This window comes from Scyliorhinus torazame, chromosome 8 (genome assembly GCF_047496885.1).
Source record: "Scyliorhinus torazame isolate Kashiwa2021f chromosome 8, sScyTor2.1, whole genome shotgun sequence".
NCBI lineage: Eukaryota > Metazoa > Chordata > Chondrichthyes > Carcharhiniformes > Scyliorhinidae > Scyliorhinus > Scyliorhinus torazame.
Window position 1 is genome coordinate 95,753,905 of NC_092714.1, and position 19,559 is coordinate 95,773,463.

At 49.5% G+C, this 19,559-nt stretch overlaps 1 protein-coding gene across 3 annotated transcripts in view; it reads left to right on the plus strand.

The window, feature by feature from the left end:
* LOC140428001 (organic solute transporter subunit alpha-like) overlaps positions 1 to 18,765 on the plus strand; it is a 77,116-nt gene extending 58,351 nt beyond the window's left edge. For all 3 annotated transcript variants that reach the window (XM_072513944.1, XM_072513942.1, XM_072513943.1), the window contains exons 5-8: positions 15,700 to 15,811; positions 16,371 to 16,517; positions 17,931 to 18,036; positions 18,551 to 18,765. In XM_072513944.1, coding sequence (XP_072370045.1) covers positions 15,700 to 15,811; positions 16,371 to 16,517; positions 17,931 to 18,036; positions 18,551 to 18,729 — 544 coding nt within the window. In that variant the 3' untranslated portion in view covers positions 18,730 to 18,765. The remainder of the gene's footprint in view (positions 1 to 15,699; positions 15,812 to 16,370; positions 16,518 to 17,930; positions 18,037 to 18,550) is intronic.
* Positions 18,766 to 19,559: the final 794 nt, after the last annotated feature.

The following is a 19,559-nucleotide window of genomic DNA, read 5'->3' on the forward strand; positions in this document are numbered from 1 at the left end:
ATTCCAGCATTACTAACACAGACTACCACAGGTACACCCTGTGCACCACCTTTAACTGCATTCGGCTAAGCCCTGAGCATGTGGAGGTGAGGTTTGCCCTTTTTTAATGCCTCGATCCAGAGTCCTCCCCCTACTTTCCTGCCTCGTTCTTCCTCCCACTTTTCCTCTTGTCACGCCCAGGGGCGAGCGTACCTCCTCCAGTTGTCATCCATACATGTCCGCACAGTTTCCATCTCCTAGTTCGCCCATGGCAGTAGTCTGTCCAAGAGTGAGTGTTTTAATGTCTGGGGGAATGTCGTTGTTTCCTTGCGGAGGAAGTTCTTGATTTGATTGCATCTTAGCTCGTTCCCTTTCGGGATCTGGAGTTTGGCTGTCAGTTCCCCTAAGGTCGCTATTCTGTCTTCTACGTACATGTCTCCTACTCTCAGTGTCCCTTCATCCTGTCTCCACCTTTTGAAGGAGGCGTCCTGTATTGCGGGGGTGAATTTGTGCTTTTTACAGATGGGGGCCATGCTGGACACCCAGGACAGACCAAAGTGATGTTACAGTTGGTTCCATGTTCTCTGTGTGGGCTACCACTGGATTTTTTGAGTACCCGCATGGGGAGGATGGCATTGCTGTCATGGTCAGTGCTCGGAGGATGTCTCCATACAGTAACTCTCCTCCATTCTGACCCATTCTGCTCCCAGTTCCTTGGCCCATCCCCGTGATCCTTTCTGCGGTAGCCACCCAGTGGTAGATTTGGAGGTGCAGGGGGGGGGGCAGACCTCCTATATTCCTCTTTCTTTGTAGAACATTCTTCCTGATCCTCTTTCCCCCCCCGCCGACCCTCACACACACAAATGCCATGATTAGTTTATCAACGTTGGTGACGAAGGCCTTGGGATGAAGATCAGCGGGGATCTGAACATGAAAAGGAACCTGGGCAGTACGTTCATCTTAATCATCTGCACACTCCCCGCCAGGGAGGGCAAGAGCGAGTACCACCTCTCGAGGTCCCTTTTTACCTCTTCCACCAGATTCATCAGGCTCCATTTGTGGATCCGTGTCCAGTCATGGGCTATTTGAATCCTCAGGCATTGGAATTTGGTCTGGGCCAGCTTGAACGGTGTAGCGCACAATGACTTACGAGAGAGACGAGTAGAGATGAAGTCGATGAGGCTTTATTGAGTGAGACTTGTCCCCATCAGTTCAGCAACAGAAAGGAGCGGCGGGGAGAAGCTCGGGTTCTTATACTCCGCCTTCAGGGCGGAGCCAGGAGTCAACAGCCAACCAGGACCCGGGATCTGTCAGCCAATAGCATCACGGCTTCACAGTCCCACATGACCCCTAATACATACTACCACATTCACCCCTTGTTAAAAATGAACCCGGCGGGGTGGTGGTTCGCATGGTGGTAGGGGTTTACAAGGCTGGTCCTGGGAGGAAAATTTCGGGCATGTCATTACAGTTTTCGCCCTACACTGGGCTATGTACAAGGTTTGTGAAACTGTTTAAAATATTAGTAAGAGAAAATTTTTTTTGTTACAGTCCAACAACATTCTTGGTGTCACGCCGATGCCACGAGTCGAGCGGGCGGTCTGGTCTTCCTCGTCGATCGCCTCAGCCCCGGTGGTGGTGCAGGTGCTTGTTCCGGCGTTGTCGTCTCCGGGAGCGTTTCGGTGTTTGTTCCTGTTTCACTCCTGGACGGACACGGGAGGAGGACCAATCCTCCCGGGAAGGGGGTGGTCGCAGGGTGCGCCGGTGGCAGGGAGGGGATGATCGGTGTCGGGGGGGGGGTGTGTGTGTTGCCGTCGGGCGCCAGGTCTCGCAGGGAGACCGTGTCCTGTCGGCCGTCGGGGTACGCCACGTAGGCGTACTGCGGGTTCGCGTGGAGGAGGTGAACCCTCTCGACCAACGGGTCCGACTTGTGCGCCCGCACATGTTTCCGGAGCAAGATGGGTCCTGGGGCCGCCAGCCAGGTCGGCAGTGACGTTCCGGAGGAGGACTTCCTGGGGAAGACAAGGAGGCGCTCATGAGGCGTTTGGTTAGTGGTGGTACACAGCAGCGACCGGATGGAGCGGAGAGGGTCCGGGAGGACCTCCTGCCACCGGGAAACTGGGAGATCCCTGAACCGTAGGGCCAGTAGGACGGTCTTCCAGACCGTGCCGTTCTCCCTCTCTACTTGCCCGTTCCCCCGGGGGTTGTAGCTGGTCGTCCTGCTCGAGGCTATGCCCTTGCTGAGCAGGAACTGGCGCAGCTCGTCACTCATGAAGGAGGACCCCCTGTCGCTATGGATATATCCGGGGCAACCGAACAGTGTGAATATGGTGCCAAAGGCTTTAATGACTGTGGCCGCTGTCATGTCGGGGCAGGGGATGGCGAAGGGGAAACGGGAGTACTCGTCCACCACGTTCAGGAAGTATGTGTTGCGGTCGGTGGAGGGGAGGGGCCCTTTGAAATCCAGACTGAGGCGTTCAAAGGGGCGGGAAGCCTTGATCAGGTGCGCTCTATCCGGCCTGAAAAAGTGCGGTTTGCACTCCGCGCAGATGTGGCAGTTCCTGGTGACTGTACGGACCTCCTCCACAGAGTAGGGGAGGTTGCGGGACTTTATAAAATGGTAGAACCGAGTGACCCCCGGGTGGCAGAGGTCCTCGTGGAGGGTTTGGAGACGGTCTATTTGTGCGTTGGCACATGTGCCGGGGGATAGGGCATCGGACGGCTCGTTCAGCTTTTCGGGACGGTACAAGATCTCGTAGTTGAAGGTGGAGAGCTCGATCCTCCACCTTAAGATCTTGTCATTTTTAATTTTGCCCCGCTGTGCATTATCGAACATGAAGGCTACCGACCGTTGGTCGGTGAGGAGAGTGAATCTCCTGCCGGCCAGGTAATGCCTCCAATGTCGTACAGCTTCCACTATGGCTTGGGCTTCCTTTTCCACTGAGGAGTGGCGGATTTCTGAGGCGTGGAGGGTTCGGGAGAAAAAGGCCACGGGTCTGCCCGCTTGTTTAAAGGTGGCCGCCAGAGCTACGTCGGATGCGTCGCTCTCGACCTGGAAGGGGAGGGACTCGTCGATGGCGCGCATCGTGGCCTTTGCGATATCCGCTTTGATGCGGCTGAAGGCCTCGCGAGCCTCTGTCGACAGGGGGAATGTAGTGCTCTGTATTAGCGGGCGGGCCTTGTCTGCATACTGGGGGACCCACTGGGCGTAATATGAAAAGAACCCCAGGCAACGTTTCAGGGCTTTGGAGCAGTGGGGGAGGGGAAATTCCATGAGGGCGCGCATGCGTTCGGGGTCGGGGCCTATTATCCCATTGCGCACTACGTATCCCAGGATGGCCAACCGGTTTGTGCTAAAGACGCACTTTTCCTCGTTGTATGTGAGGTTCAAGGAGTTAGCGGTCTGGAGGAATTTTTGGAGGTTGGCGTCGTGGTCCTGCTGATCGTGGCCGCAGATGGTTACGTTTTCGAGATACGGGAACGTGGCCTGCAACCCGTGCTGGTCAACCATTCGGCCCATCTCCCGTTGGAAGACCGAGACCCCGTTCGTGACACCAAATGGGACCCTTAGGAAGTGGTATAGACGCCCGTCTGCCTCGAAGGCTGTGTACTTGCGGTCACCTGGGCGGATGGGGAGCTGGTGGTAGGCGGACTTGAGGTCCACGGTGGAGAAAACCTTATACTGGCAATCCGATTTACCATGTCGGATATGCGGGGGAGAGGGTACGCATCTAGCTGTGTGTACCTGTTGATGGTCTGGCTATAGTCTATGACCATCCTTTGCTTCTCCCCGGTCTTTACTACTACCACCTGGGCTCTCCAGGGACTATTGCTGGCCTGGATTATGCCTTCCTTCAGCAACCGCTGGACTTCAGACCGAATAAATATCCGGTCCTGGGCGCTGTACCGTCTGCTCCTAGTGGCGACGGGTTTGCAATCCGGGGTGAGGTTTGCAAACAAGGACGGCGGTTCAACCTTGAGAGTTGCGAGGCCACAGATAGTGAGTGGGGGTATTGGGCCGCCGAATTGAAATGTTAGGCTCTGCAGGTTACACTGGAAATCTAATCCCAGTAATGTGGGTGCGCAGAGTTGGGGAAGGACTTAGAGCCTGTAGTTTTTAAACTCCCTTCCTTGCACCGTTAGGTTCGTGGTGCAGAACCCTTTGATCTCTACGGAGTGGGATCCTGCAGCTAGGGAAATCTTTTGCGTACTTGGATGGATGGTCAGAAAACAGCGTCTTACCGTGTCGGGGTGAATGAAACTTTTGGTGCTCCCAGAGTCGATCAGGCATGATGTCTCGTGTCCGTTGATCAGCACCGTTGTTGTCGTCGTCTAGAGCGTCCGGGGCCGTGATTGATCCAGCGTCACCGAAGCCAGTCGTGGTTGTAGTGTCTCGGCGTCTTCTTCGGACCCCGTGGAGCCGTCGATGCTGGGGTCCTCTGTTGTCATCCAAGATGGCGGCGTCTATGAATCGCACGCGGCCGTGTGTTCAATCGCGTTCACCGGCGGGCAGCTGCAGCCCCGTCCCAAAATTAGCAGCGCGGCGTAGAATTCCTCTAACGATTCTCCGGGACTTTGCCGTCTCGTTGCGAGTTGGTAGCGTGCGTAGACCTGGTTCACGGGGCGAACGTAAATGCTCTTCAGTGCTGCGAGCGCCGTCGGGAAATCCTCTGCGTCTTCTATGAGAGGGTAAATTTCCGGGCTTACCCTCGAATGCAGGACCAGCATTTTCTGGTCTTCTGTGATCCGACCGGGGGCCGTTCGGAGGTAGCCTTCGAAACAAGCTTGCCAGTGTTTAAAAACTGCTGCCGAGTTCGCTGCGTGGGGGCTGATCCGCAGGCATTCCGGGGCGATCCGGAGCTCCATAGTCATTTAAGCTCGCTCAATAAATTGTAGCGCACAATGACTTACGAGAGAGACGAGTAGAGATGAAGTCGATGAGGCTTTATTGAGCGAGACTTGTCCCCAGCAGTTCAGCAACAGAATGGAGCGGCGGGGAGAAGCTCGGGTTCTTATACTCCGCCTTCAGGGCGGAGCCAGGAGTCAACAGCCAACCAGGACCCGGGATCTGTCAGCCAATAGCATCACGGCTTCACAGTCCCACATGACCCCTAATACATACTACCACAAACGGCAACTTCCCCAGATCTGCTGCCCCCCTGTGAGTTCACAGGGAAGATTGTGCTCTTGCTCAGGTTATGTTTGTAACCTGAGAAGGCTCCAAACTCCTTCAGGAATTCCATTATCCCTTCCATGCTGGTCTGGGGGCTTCGAGATGTAGAGGAGCAAGTCATCCTCATAGAGTGAGACTCTATGCTCCCTGGCTCCCCTCTGAATGTCCCTCTGCCACTTCGCTGCTCTGAGAGTGATCGCCAGCGGCTCAATTGCCAGGGCAAATCGAAGCAAGGATAGAGGACATCCCTGCCTCATGTCTCTGTGCAGCCAGATGTTTCCAGAGCTGGTGGTGTTTGTCCATATGCTCGCGATGGGAGGGCTGTACAGTAGTACAGGAGGAGAACTCTGGCCCAAACCCAAACCAATCCAGCACGTCCATGCGGTGCTTCCACTCGACTTTGTCGAAGGCCTTCTCAGCGTCCAGGGAGCTGATCACCTCTGGCATCCTCTGTCCGGGTAGGGGCATGATCACAATCAGCAAGCACCTGATGTTCGTTGTTAGCTGTCTGCCCTGGACAAAGCCCATCTGATCTTCCACGACTACCTCTGGTACGCAGCCCTCCATCTGCCTCGCCAGGGTCTTCGCCAGGATTTTGGTGTTAGTATTTAGGGGTGAGATGGATCTGTATGACCCACACTCCATTGGATCTTTGTCCTTTTTAAGGAGCAGTGATATTGAGGACTGAGCCAACGTTGGTGACAGGGGTCCCCTTGATAATGAATAAATGAACATCTGCCGCAGGTGCGGGGCTATTGCTGGCACAAATGTTTTGTAGAAGTCTGCCGGGAATCCATCCAACCCCAGCGCCCCTCCCCGCCTGCATGGAGTTAATACTCTCCATGACTTCCCCCAGTTCTAGTGGTGCTTTCAGGCCCTGTCTCTTTTCCTCCCCCATGACTGGCATTGCCAGTCTGTCGAGGAACTGCTTCAACTTTGAGTCCCCCTCCAGGGCTTGGAGGTGTACAACCCTCAGTAGAATGTTGCTAATGTCTCATTAATCCCGTCTGGCGCTGCGACTAGTTTTCCGTTCCTGTCCTTCACCTATTTCCCTTGTGACTGCCTGCTTTCTCAGCTGGCGAGTCAGTAGGTGGCTGGTCTTGTCTTCAAACTTATAAATGGTCCCTGTGATGGAGCTGATGGATCTGGTGTACTGCTCTCCCAATGGCAAGCAGGCCAAATTCCATTTGTAGTTTTTTCCTCTCTGCCAATAGTTCTAGAGTTGGGGACCTTGGAGCACCGCTGTTCCACTTCCAGTATGGAGTCGGCCAACTGTTGCCTAGCCGCCCTCTCTTTCCGATCTTTGAGAGCCCTGTAAGCTATAATTTCCCCCCTTATCATCACCTTCAGTGCCTCCCAGAATGTGGAGAGTGAGACCACCCCATTCTGGTTGCAGGTTACATATCCGTTGACGGCTTGTGATATCTTCTCACAGAACGCCTTTACGGCGAGGAGGGCTCTGTCCAGCCCCCATGAGGTGGCGTTAGGCCTGGTCAGTTTCCAACCTCACAACCACGTAATATAGAGTGTGGTCAGAGGTTACTAATTCAGTGTATCTGCCTGTACAACACTTGGAAGCACTAATTTCCCCACTACAAAGAAGTCGATCCTTGTGTATACGCTGTAAACTGGGAGAACACCCTCTCCCATGCGTGTGTGAACCTCTATGGACCCTCCATGGGTCCACTGCCCCCATCTGCTCCATGAGGTTCTTTGGCCATGTTCGACTGTTTCCCCGATTTGGGGATGGATTTGCCTGTCCATGGGTCTTGTACGCAGTTGAAGTCCCCCCCTGCCCCATGATGAGTCAGTGGGAATCTATGTTGGGAATTTCTCCCATGGTTTTCTTTATGATGTCTGCATTGTTCCGGTTGGTAGCGCACATGTTTACCTGGACCACTGGTGCCCCTTCCAGGACACTGCCAACCATGAATACCACTCCCCCCACACCCCCGGGGTCCATAACCATCATTCTCGCTGTGAATGTTGTCCTCTTATTGAGCAGTACAGCACCCCCCTAGCATTTGTTCCATAGCAGGCTTGGAACGTCTGACCCACCCAGCTCTTCCTTACCCTCAATCGGTTCATCTCTCTCAGGTGAGTCTCTTCGAGGAAGATTAAGTCGGCCCTCAGGCTTTTCAGATGGGCAAAGGCTCTGGATCTTTCCACTGGCTGTTCAGTCCCCAGATATTCCAGGTAACTATTCTGATGGATGTCTTCTGTTCTCTCCTCTCTCCCCCCCCCCCCCCCCCCCCCGCCAGCCCCCCACTCCTGTGGGATCAGCCATGCTCACCTTGTGAACATGCCCCTGCATTGCAGGGTTTCCCTTTGCCCAGGGGCCACCCAAGATGGACACCTTTGCCATATTTGCCATGTGGATGTGCCCTCCGGTTCTGGGGTTTCCCATTGTTTGGGGGTCCATCCAAGATGGCCGTCTATGATGCCTTTTTCCCTGTTGTCGGCATGTGCAACCTGTTGCAACCAGCGATCTACCCTCCCCCCCCTCTGCCGATCCTCTCCCCTGAGCCCATCTATATCTCCTGTTCTCCCCTACCACCGCCCATGTGGGATTCCCCACCCACCATCTCTCCCCCCGATCATCCCTTATCCTACCCCTCAAACTGCTGTTGCACCCACTTTCTGCTAGGCACTCTCTCCCTGTCAGGATCTAAGCTGCAGCCCCCTCTCTCCCCTTCCTAGAATGCTCTCTAGTGTGGTGGCTCCCCCCTTGGGATGATCTCTTTATTCCCTGCCAGTTGTGATTCTCTCTCCACCCCGTCTCCTTTCTCAATTTGGTACCCTTCTGACCCCCCCCCCCCACCCCACCCCCCCCCCCCCCCCCACCCCCACACTGCCCCTCCCCCCACTCCTGAGACGTGCATCTGTGCGAAAGCAAAGCAACTTCATCCAGTGCAATTGTTCTTTTGTGTCTCTTTTTGTTGTTGCTGTTGCTTTACCAGCCCGTTCTTGTTGACAAACCCCTCCGCTTCACCCGGTGTGGTAAAATAGTGTTCCCTCTTTAGGTAGCTCATCCATGGTTTGGCTGGGTACAGCAACCAGAACTGTACCTTGCTTTTAAACAAGGCTAATTTGGTTCCATGGAATTCAGCTCGGCACTTGGCTAGGTCTACCCAATGTCTTGATACACGTGGATCGTGTACCCTTCCCATTTGCAAGACTGCGTGTATCTTGCCCAGTTCAGGATCTTCTCTGTAATAATCCACAGGAGGCAGGGGTTCCGTCACCACACCAGTATTTATTTGCAATAACTTATATACAAGAGCAGCTCCAAACAGTGCTGCTAGCATTCCAGTCAACTTAAGACTGGCATTCCTCTGAGCTTCATCCTGCTCCTCCTGTCCGGGTCTGTCACCTCGGTGTCATCCGCCGGGTCGTTCTCCGACGTGGGTGGGGTGTACCTTATAGGTGCCCGTCTTTTCCTTGATGATCTCCTTGGAAGTTGTACTTCCTCCTCCTCGGGGAGAGGTGTCGCGGCGGCCTCGTCGAATGTATCCATCTCCGACTCTGACGACTGGATGATGGGGTCTGGAGAAATTGCTCGGGGCTGGGGTGTGGGTATCTTTCCCGTCTGGTCTATCCCAGCTTGAGGCGGTCCTGCTTCGACTGCCTCCAGGTGTGGTTCCTCTGCCCTTATTTGGTCTAGGTTTTTCTTCAGCACCTTACCTCCGATCGAAACTTTATATCATATGGGCCCTGTTTAGGACTCTACTGTGCCTTTGACCCACGTTGGTCCATTCCCATAATTCTTTTTTTAAATTATATTTTTAAAATAAAATAAAATAAATTAAGGGGCAATTTAGCGTGGCCAATCCACCTACCCTGCACATCTTTGGGTTGTGGGGGTGAAACCCACGCAGGCATGGTGAGAATGTGCAAACTCCACACAGACAGTGACCAAGAGCCGGGATCGAACCTGAGACCTCGGCGCCGTGAGGCAGCAGGGCTAACCCACTGCGCCACCGTGCTGCCCCATTCCCATAATTCTTGACCCAAACCGGTGCCCTCACCTGGAAATGTCTCTGCTGCCGACTATTATCATGCCCCCTGCATTGCACCTCCTGTTGTTTCTCCACTTTCCCCGTTAAATTTGGGAAAAGGAGACTCAGCCTCGTTCGCAGCCGCCTTCCCATTAAGTGTTCAGCTGGCGGTATGCCCGTTGTGGAATGCGGTGTGGTCCTGTAATCAAACAGCCAGCGGGAGAGCTTTGTGTCCATTGACGCTGCCGGCTGCTTCTTGAGTCTCGCTTTTAATGTCTGGACCCCTCTCTCTGCCAGGCCGTTGGACGCTGGATGGTAAGAGTCCGTTTTGATGTGGCGGACTCTGTTTCCCTTTCGGAATTTTCCAAATTCCCCACTTGTGAATGCCGTTCCGTTGTCCGACACCAATACCTCCGGAGGTCCATGTGTTGCAAACGAGGCCCTGAGCTTTTCAATTGTCGATGCTGTGCTTGCCGCGTTTACCCGGTGGACGTCCAACCATTTGGAGTGGGCGTCCACTATCACCAAAAACATTGAGCCCATGAAAGGGCCGGCGTGGTCAATATAATATGCAGGCGGGTCCACGGCCTGCCTGGCCATTCCCACAGGTGCAATGGCACAGCAGGTGGCACTCTTTGCCCCTGTTGGCACTCCTGGCACCGACGTACCAAGGCTGCTATGTCTGTGTTCAATCCTGGCCACCAAATGTAGCTTCGAGCTAGCATCTTCATTTTAGACACCCCTGGGTGTCCGTGATGTAACTCGGTTAAGATTGCCCGACAGCCCTGAGCTGGGACTATTACCCGGGCTCCCCATAATAGGATACCGTCTTCTACGGTTATTTGGTCCCTTCTGCTCCAGTATGGGTGCATCTGGGGCTCCACTGGTCTCTCCAGTTCCCCTGTTAGCAGTAAATGCTTCACCTTGGCTAAAACTGGGTCTTTTTGCGTCCACAACCAAATATGTTGTGCGTCCACTGGTAGGGTGTCCAGAAAATTTAGAGTCATTACTGTCTCCTCTACTCTCGGTATTAGCGGCGGGGTGTCTGGGAGGGGAAGTCTACTCAAAGCATCTGCATTTGCTACTCGCGTTCCCGGTCTGTGCTCCAGAACGTATCTATATGCCGCCAGTAGCAACGCCCAGTGTTGGATTCTAGCTGATGCAATCGGGGGTATTGACTTGTCTTCTTTTAATAACCCCAATAACGGCTTATGGTCCGTCACTATGGTGAATTTCCGCCCGTACAGATACTGGTGAATTTTTTTTACTGCAAATATCACCGCCAGCCCTTCCTTCTCGATTTGGGTGTACTTTCTCTCAGCCATCGCCAAGGTCCTCGAAGCATAGGCTATTGGCCGTTCTTCCCCATTCCTTCCTCTATGGGCTAAGACGGCTCCTACCCCGTAAGGCGATGTGTCACACGTGACCACCAACTCCTTCCTTGGGTCATAATGCTCTATGACATTTTCGGTTGACAGCTGTTCCTTAATGTCCCTAAATGCTCGGTTTTGACGGGCGGACCATTTCCATTCTTGTCCCTTTTTTAGTAGCTGGTGGAGGGGTTCTTGGATGGATGCTCTATTTTCAATAAATTTGCCATAATATGTTACCAATCCTAGAAATGATCGTTGCCCCTGGACCGTGGTGGGAGCTGGGGCTTCTTTTATTGCCCTTACTCGGTCTTCCAATGGATGTAAGCCCAACTCGTCTACTTTATATCCCAGGTACGTCACTTGTGGGGCCAGAAAAATACATTTTTCTCTTTTCAGCCGTACGCCTGCCTTTGCGAAATGCCTGAGCACTTTCTCCAGGTTCCTTAAGTGTTCCCTGTTTGTCCGACTCGTGATTAAGACATCGTCCAAATAAATCGCCACCTGCGGTAGTCCCTGCAGAATATTTTCCATCATATGCTGGAATATAGCGCAGGCTGATGACACTCCGAAAGGTAGCCTAGTGTAACGAAAAAGTCCCTTCAGGGTGTTGATCATAGCAAACTTCTGGGAGTCCTTGTCCAGTTTTAACTGCAGGTAGGCGTGGCTCATGTCCAGTTTCGTGAACAAAAGCCCACCTGCCAATTTGGCATATAGGTCGTCTATTTTCGGGATCGGGTATTTGTCCAGCAGTGCGTATTTGTTTACCGTCTGTTTGAAATCTCCACAGAGACGTATCGAGCCGTCTGGCTTCAAAATTGGTACCACCGGCGCTGCTCATTCCGAGAACTGTACTGATCTGATAATGCCGTCGCGCCGTAACCTTTCTATTTCGACATCTACTTTCTTCCTTAATGCAAAAGGTACCGGCCTGGCCTTACAAAATTTCGGAAGGGCTTCTGGGTCCACGTGCAAAGTTGCTTTGGCGCCTATAATTTCCCCAAACCTTCTTGGAAGACCTCCGGGTATTTTTGGAGTACTCCACTCAACTGCCCGCTTCCACTCTGGAAAATTTTCATCCAATCTAAGTTTAGGTCTTTCAGCCAGGTCCATCCTATTAAGTTCGGTCCGGAGCACTCTACTATCGTCAATGGTAATCTGAGCAATTGTTTGTCATATTCCACGGGTACATGAGCCGTGCCTAGAACTTCCAGGGGTTCCCCCGTGTAGGTTTTAAGTTTTGTCAATGTTTTTGTTAGGGTTAGTGGCTGGAGTCCATCTTTGATTTTTAAAAATGCTGCCACTCCCATTACTGATACGGCCGCACCCGTGTCTATTTCCATTATTGTCGGCTGACCGTTCACCCGTGGGGTAATCTTAATAGGTTCCGCTTTCTTCGTCGAAATATTATATAACTGTTTCCCTTCGGAGGAGGATGGGGCATCTAGGTGGTGTACTTCCCTGCATCCCCATCTGCTATTCCTCTTTTGCCACCTCCTTCTAGGGTTTCTGTCACTGTTACCCCACTCTGTCTGGTGCCAGAAACAGTCCTTTTCTGTTGGGGGGAGCCTCAGCCGGTAGTTCCCTCTGTCTCCAGTTAGTCCTAGCAGACTTGGGGGCAGTTCTGGGGTTTTCCTTTGGCCCTCTGTTCCTCAGGCTTTTCCTGAGGACAGCTATCTGGTAGCTGGACCCATTGTGGTAGTCCCTCTCCCAGGTATCTACCTCCATTGGCGTGCCCTGTAGTTCCTGCACCCCACTTGCTGCCTTTTCTAGGGACAGTGCGAGCTGTAACTCCCACCTGCAGTCTAGCTGCGTTTCCGTCGACAGGCGCTTCTGTATTTGGAGGTCATTTATGCCACACACTAACCAGTCCCGAAGCATTTCATTTAGCGTCAGGCCGAACTCACATTTTTCCGCCAGCCTTCTCAGGCGGGTCAAGAAATTTGTGACTGACTCTCTGTCTTCCCGCTTCGTTGTGTAGAATCTGTACCTACGCAAAATGAGGGGTGTTTTTGGGTCATAGTGCTCTTCCACCAATTTTGTTAATTTTTGGAAAGGTATCGTGTCCAGCGTATCGGGATAAGTTAGACTACGCATAATGGCGAAGGCTGAGGGTCCGCACGCCGACAGCAGTATAACCCGTTTCCTTCCGTCCTCCGTTATCTCATTGGCCTGGAAAAAGTAACACATTCTCTCCACATACTGGGACCAGTTCTCAATAGTCGGGTCGAATGCATCCAACTTCCCAAAAAGAGGCATTTTTGAAAGAGCAATGCTTACCCTCCGAGTGCGGCAGCTGGTCTCCACAAGGTTCTTTGTTTACCTCGTCGCCACTGTAATAATCCACAGGAGGCAGGGGTTCCGTCACTACACCAGTATTTATTTGCAATAACTTATATACAAGAGCAGCTCCAAACAATGCTGCTAGCATTCCAGTCAACTTAAGACTGCCTCACAAAGCCTACACAGGTGCTTATATGGGCCCCCTCAATGAGCTATCATTGAGGGAGCTCATATTCCATTTGGCCAACCAATAATGCCAATTGGAGGTCATTACATTCTCCTTTTCCTGGAACCATGGAGCTTGGCGATGATGGCCTGCGGTGGTTCCCCTGTTTATAGCCTCTGCTGGAATGACCTGCGTGCCCTGCCAATTCTGGGGGCTTGGGGAAGCTTTCGCCCCTAACCAGCTTGCCCAGCATTTGTGCCACATATTCTGTGGGGTTTCTGTCCTCGGTGCCCTCCAGTAGACCCACGATTCAGAGGTTCTGACAGCGTGACCGGTTCTCTTGGTCCTCCACCTTCCCCCTGAGTGTTCCCTGTGCCACGACCAAACTTACCACCTCTGCTTACCACCTCTGCTTCACCTTGGTTGGGAGCCGCCTTCTCGAGCTCCTATACCCTCGTCTCCTGTGTCTCCAATTGCTGCTCGGTCCTTTCCAACGCTTCCTTGAAGGGGGCCAAGGCATCTGCAACTGCCGATTTTACTATTGCCATAATCTCCTTCTTTATGGTGTCTCTATGTTTAAGGGGCCCCAGTGTTAAGAGTTTCATCCTTTGGCCTATTGGCAGGTGGGCCAGCGTTACTGTCGGTGATCTGGCTCGCTGCACCATGTCCTCTTCTGCCTCGCTCCGTGTGTCTGCCACCTCAACCTTTCCCTCCTGGCTCTTGCTGAGCTTATTGTCCTTTCGGCCCCTTTGTGGATGTGAGAGCATTTCTCCTCGTCTGTGATGGTTTCAGAGAAGGGTGGGGTTTTTTTGGTTGGCTTAGCGTCCAATTTTAGGCTGAAAGTGTTGATTTCCAAGTTTCCCAGATGAGAGCCACTGTTCCTGTGACCGCTCAGCACTTCCTCGCCACTGGAAGTTGATCTGGCCTGTTATTTTTATAACTGACACACATTGTACGTTCTGAATTTAGCTCAGTTGGCTGGACAGCTGGTTTGTGATAGGCCAACAGCATGGGTTCAATTCCTATCCTGGCTGAGAATATTCATTAAGGTCCTGCCTTCTCAACCTGAGGTGCGGTGATCGTCAGGTTAAATCACCACCAGTCAGCTGTCCCCCTCCAAGGGGAAAGCAGTCTATGATCACCTGGGACTATGGAAACTTTATTTTACCGTGCATTCTGAGTTATTGAGCTTAGAATTTATAAAGGGTTTGGGTGACTGAGTGATAAACATTTCATCAGTTTAGCTCAGGGTCTGGGCCACAATCCAACGCACAATGATGGAATGAGACTGTGCTCTCTTTGTTAATGGTTGTGATTCTGTTTATACCGGCACGGTAGCATAGCGGTTAGCACTGTCACTTCACAGCTCCCGGGTCCCAGGTTCGATTCCCGACTTGGGTCACTGTCTGTGCATAGTCTGCACGTTCTCTCCGTGTCTGCGTGGGTTTCCTCCCACAGTCCAAAGATGTGCAGGTTAGGTGGATTGGCCATGCTAAATTACCCTTAGTGTCCAAAAGGGTTGGGTGGGGTTACTGGGTTACGGGATGGGGTGGAGGTGTGGGGTGCTCTTTCCAAGGGCTGGTGCAGACCTGATGGGCCAAATGGCCTCCTTCTGCACTGTAAATTCTATGATTCTATGTTTGAAGTGAGGCTACTTGATATCAACCCAGTTCTCTTGATGGTTCGGGAAAATAAAATTCTGATAAATGTCCATGTCTGTAATGGAACACAGGAAGAGGAGTAAGCCCCTCATGCCGTTCAGTTAGATCATGGTTGATATGCAGCATTACTCTATTTAACCCCCTATTTAGATACCACAGGCTGGATTCACCTGTCAGTTAAGATCGGCCAGCGAAGGCCTCAGTGGACGCACCAATCACTCACTAGTTTTCAGATGCTACAACAAGCAGTTCCTTCACCTTGCTGACTAAAAATGCCATATAAAACAACAATACCCGAAGAAGGGAAAGATGCAAGAACCAAGTGAATAAGATAAAACATCACCAAATCCCGTCTCAGGAGTATGAGTGTCTAGGTTTGTACGTCACTATTGGGGTTGATTTAACAAATATGATGTCGGGGCTTGGGTAAATAGAAAAAATAATCCACAAAAATGGAAGGGAGCAAATACAACAGCATTATTTGGTAAATACTGGCTTAAGCGATCAAAACAATTATGTGGTGTATAAAATGTATATGTTGGTTCCTTTTACCTTGGCAGTTGGTACATTATAATTCCATAATTATGTTGGATACTCCAGCCTGAAGTATCAAAAATAATACCACCTTTTGGCTGAGGCGTTGTAAATCAAGGCCTTCCCTGCTCTCTTGAGTGGGGATAAATCCATGGTACTAGTTTGAAAAAAGAGTAGGGAAGTCATCCTCAGTGTCCTGCCCAATATTTACATCTCAATCAACTACAAAATAATACCATATTGAATTTGTGGGAGCTTGATGTGCACAAGTTGGAAGTAACGTTTCCTACATTACAACTGTGACGACACATTGAAAGTGTTTAACTGGCTTAAAGTGCTTTGAGATGACCTGAGGTCATGAAATGCAATCGAAAAATGCAAGTCTTTCTTTTTCTTTACAAAAAGGATCACAAGGTGCTTCACAAAATGACTGAGTTAAGTCTCTTGTTAAGAATAAATGGAAGACCTAAACTAATGACTTATATTTGCCATTTTAAACTGTTGACTAAATGCGTTAATGTCTGTTTCTTTTTAGGCGCCTGATGATCATGCTGAAATTGGGAACATTTCAGCTAGCTTTCTTGCGGCCAGTCCTAATGATCTTCACATTAGTCCTTTGGGTGAATGGGACATTCGACCCGGATGATGTACGTTTTTTTTCCCCTGTTGAGCTACATGCCAGTACATGAATAGAATAAATAAAAATGTTGGTGATAAATTGACAACTTTTCCCTACAGGATAGAAATTGACTATCTTTTCCTGAGCTGCTGACTAAGCAGTTCATTTTTCAAAGTTCACATTTCTGAGTTAATGCTGTAATTTTCTCTTTATTTATTTCCCAGTGACTCTGTCGTCTAATGTTTAGTGAAAATTATTAAAGAGAGTGACTGTAGGGAGTGTTCTGAGAGAGGATTGTGATGCCATTTTCCTGGCTTAGAACTCTAATTTTCATCATGCCACTGCATGGAATGTTGTTCAATGCTTAGCTGTGTGCGCTCAAAGCTGTTGTCCATATACTTGTATGATGGGCTACTGTTCTCCACTATGGCACTAATGGCTCAGCCATTACTCTATCATACCTTATCTAGCCTATTTCATACCTGATTAAATGCAATAAATAAGAACAAATAACTTATGGTATGGAACTGACAATAATTAGATCTATTTTCAATGAACATATCAGTTTAGGATTTCTTATTTTACAGATTTCTCCGAGTGGACCTGCAATATGGATTAACACTTCCCTTGGTGTGTCCACAGTAGTTGCACTGTGGCCAGTTTCGATTGTTTTTAACAAAGTCAAAGGTGAACTTAAAAGTCAGAAGATAATCCCCAAATTCATCCTATTTAAGGTAGATTGGATTATGCACCTTACAGCTACTTCAGAAACATTTCTTATTTAAAAGGTACAAATGTTAGCTACCAGGCTGGCTTGCACCTCGCTGGTATAATTGGAGAAAATAAACAAAGTTATACAATATCAACCTTTATAAACATGTGTATAAAACAATAAGAATGATAAAATTATTGTTTCCTTATTACTCTTGTTTATTGTAAAAATACATTTTTCATATGTGGAGTCCCGTTTCCTATGAACTGAAATGAATAATGTTCTGTGCAACAGGAAAGGGTTAGTATATCTAAAAGGGAACTGTTAATGGAAACTTCATGATTTTGTACTGGAAATTATCCAGGCTACCACCATGTTCTACTGTGCACTTCTAAAAGTGGGAAATAGCACACTGTTAAATCAAATTGCTGAGTTTCTTTACGTGACCATCAATATGACTATTTATTTATTTTATTGATTAACTTAAACTGTTAAAAATAATGAGTCCAAATCTTAAATTTCCTTTAACTGACTTTATTGTGAAATGTTATCTGGTAAAAGTCTATGGAGCCAATTAGCTACTTTGACAGTGGAAATACCTACTCCTACCTCCCCAGGAATTGGACACACAAGGGAAAACAAAGCCTCCTGGATTGTCAAAGTTATACTAGATTTGTGAGGTCAAAGATCTTCATAAGCAAATGTTCACATGGCCAAATGTCACATCACCAAACCTCCAGGACTACCGCCAGCCAGAGCCGACAAGTCTACCCTTTCCCCAGCTTCCACATCAGAAAGAAATAACTAATGGGTCTCTATAGGATCACATAGACTGGCAGTTTTAAAAACAAGTAAACATCTGGTGTAAACATCGGGCCCAGAGCTGAATGCTGAGCTAGAGACCAGTTGTTGCAATTCAAAGTAATCTGAAAAGAAAAATAAGGTGAAAGGACAGGATTTTTTTCTGCCAATTTTTTCAAGAAAAGAATTAGGATTCGTTGAAGTGGAACTTTCATTCTGCATGCTCACGTTCCAGTCATGAATAAAGCACCTAAACAATTCATATCTGGCTTTGACTTGCCAAAGATTTCAATCCCCCATTCGAAGGATAGGAGAAGAATATCTGAGGACAACTGTTAAGTCCACAAAATTCAATTCAGACTGCAGGGCATCCTGATGGTATGATTAGATTTTGGGCAGTCCAGGTAGATTCTTCAATGATTGACCGTCACTGATATACCTCAGAGAATATGTAAGGGAGTCCTGAAACTTATAACAACCACCCTACATTTGCCTGAACCAGTATTAGAAATCCTGTTAAAAAAGAATTGACTAACTTGAGAAAGTACAATTTATTGAAGCCTATCATACAGGTTTAATTATCATGATTTATAGTATACTCAATAATTTTAATTCTCTATTATCTTTTCTGCAGATTTCATTCATTCTTAATCAACTCCAAGCTTTAATTATCAATATAACAGCATCGACAGGCAGTATAGCCTGTGCACCTCCATTTTCATCCACAGCCAGAGGAATATGTATGTTATATTTTAAATCTATAATATTCCGTAAATTTCTGCTTGATGAGAGAGCATGTAGATTTCTTATTATTTGCAAGCATTAATTTAAGTGATGTCAGACAGATGTGCAGCATTGATCTTTACTAGTCCTGTACATTTCTGATTGGTTCAGTGTAGTTAGAATAAAAACACACATACCTGACAAATAGTTAGGCTAATTTGACGTGGTGCAGCCCTGCTAGAAAATTGATGGATTAATTTTTTTTGACATATTCATTGTGTAAACAGAATTTATTTTATTAGTGCAAGGCCTCTCTCGCGCTAATGCCAAGTCAGAAATAAGGCTATAACATTGTAGCCCGTGTTCATCGCTAGCAATCCTCCATTCTGACAGCAGAGCCTCACAAAATTGTTCGAAGATTATTGAGGCTACTGCACAAATTGCCGAGGCAACCGCTATTCTAATTAATAGAAATCTTTTGCTTAAATGCTAAGCCACTCAATTAACGAATTACAATTCAATCTTTTCCAGATATGAATCAGCAGCTTCTCATAATGGAGATGTTTATCATCACTTTGATATCACAAATTTACTACAGAAGGAAATACCATGCGAAAGAAATAGATGGAAAGCAACCTACTGTAAAAACACATGAAGGTCAAAACCACCTGAATGGCAGCATAACTGAAGGTGAAAGGTCAAATGTGTAATGCAACAGTAAAACACCGGCCGCGATCTAACGGAAACGCTTCTAAGTGTCATTTGCTGGGGCTTTCTCCCTGGCTCTGTCGACGACTTCCCCACTGTTATCTAACCACACTTAGGGCATGATTTAATGGGTGTGTTGCGCTTAAGCGAGAGTGCGACGAGGACGTTAGATCGCGGGAGAGACCGGCCCGCACCTGTTGGCGAAATCAGAACCCAATCAATAATCACCACTTAAGCCCAATCTCCATACAATTAATGGGAGCGACACCTCTATCTAATGGCCTCCTGTGATTGAACTGCCTTCACAGCAAGTGGTCACCCCACCGGTGATTAGTGCACCTGGTTAAAACATGAAGCTGGCGGAAGAGCTGCTGTGGGGATCCGAGGAGGTGAGTAACCATCTTCGCTCCCGAGCAATGAGCCCAGGGGCACTGGGGTGGAGGCCCAAGTGCTCGGAGATGGGTGTATTAGCGCTTGCGGGTTCCCCATGCCAGCCCCTGGATCGTGTGTTCCCAGCCTGTCTGACCCACTAACCACCCATAACTCCCATTGACCGCAGAGGCCTTTGGCCACGCGGCTAAAGAGGATTGCTCATTAGGAATTGGCAATCGTAGCTAAGTGAGCACTTCACACCTTCCAAGTGGATTCCCGTGGGTGGGCGTGCCATGTAGCATGTGGGGGTTATTGCCCAGCATCCCAAACAGACCGTGATGCCTGGACACTGTTCCTGTACACTGTGGGAGGCAACACTATGGTTGCAGCAGCGAACATCTGAACACCCAGGGGCTGGAGGGAAGAGGCATCCAGGGCCTCCATGCCTGGCAAGTTGGGG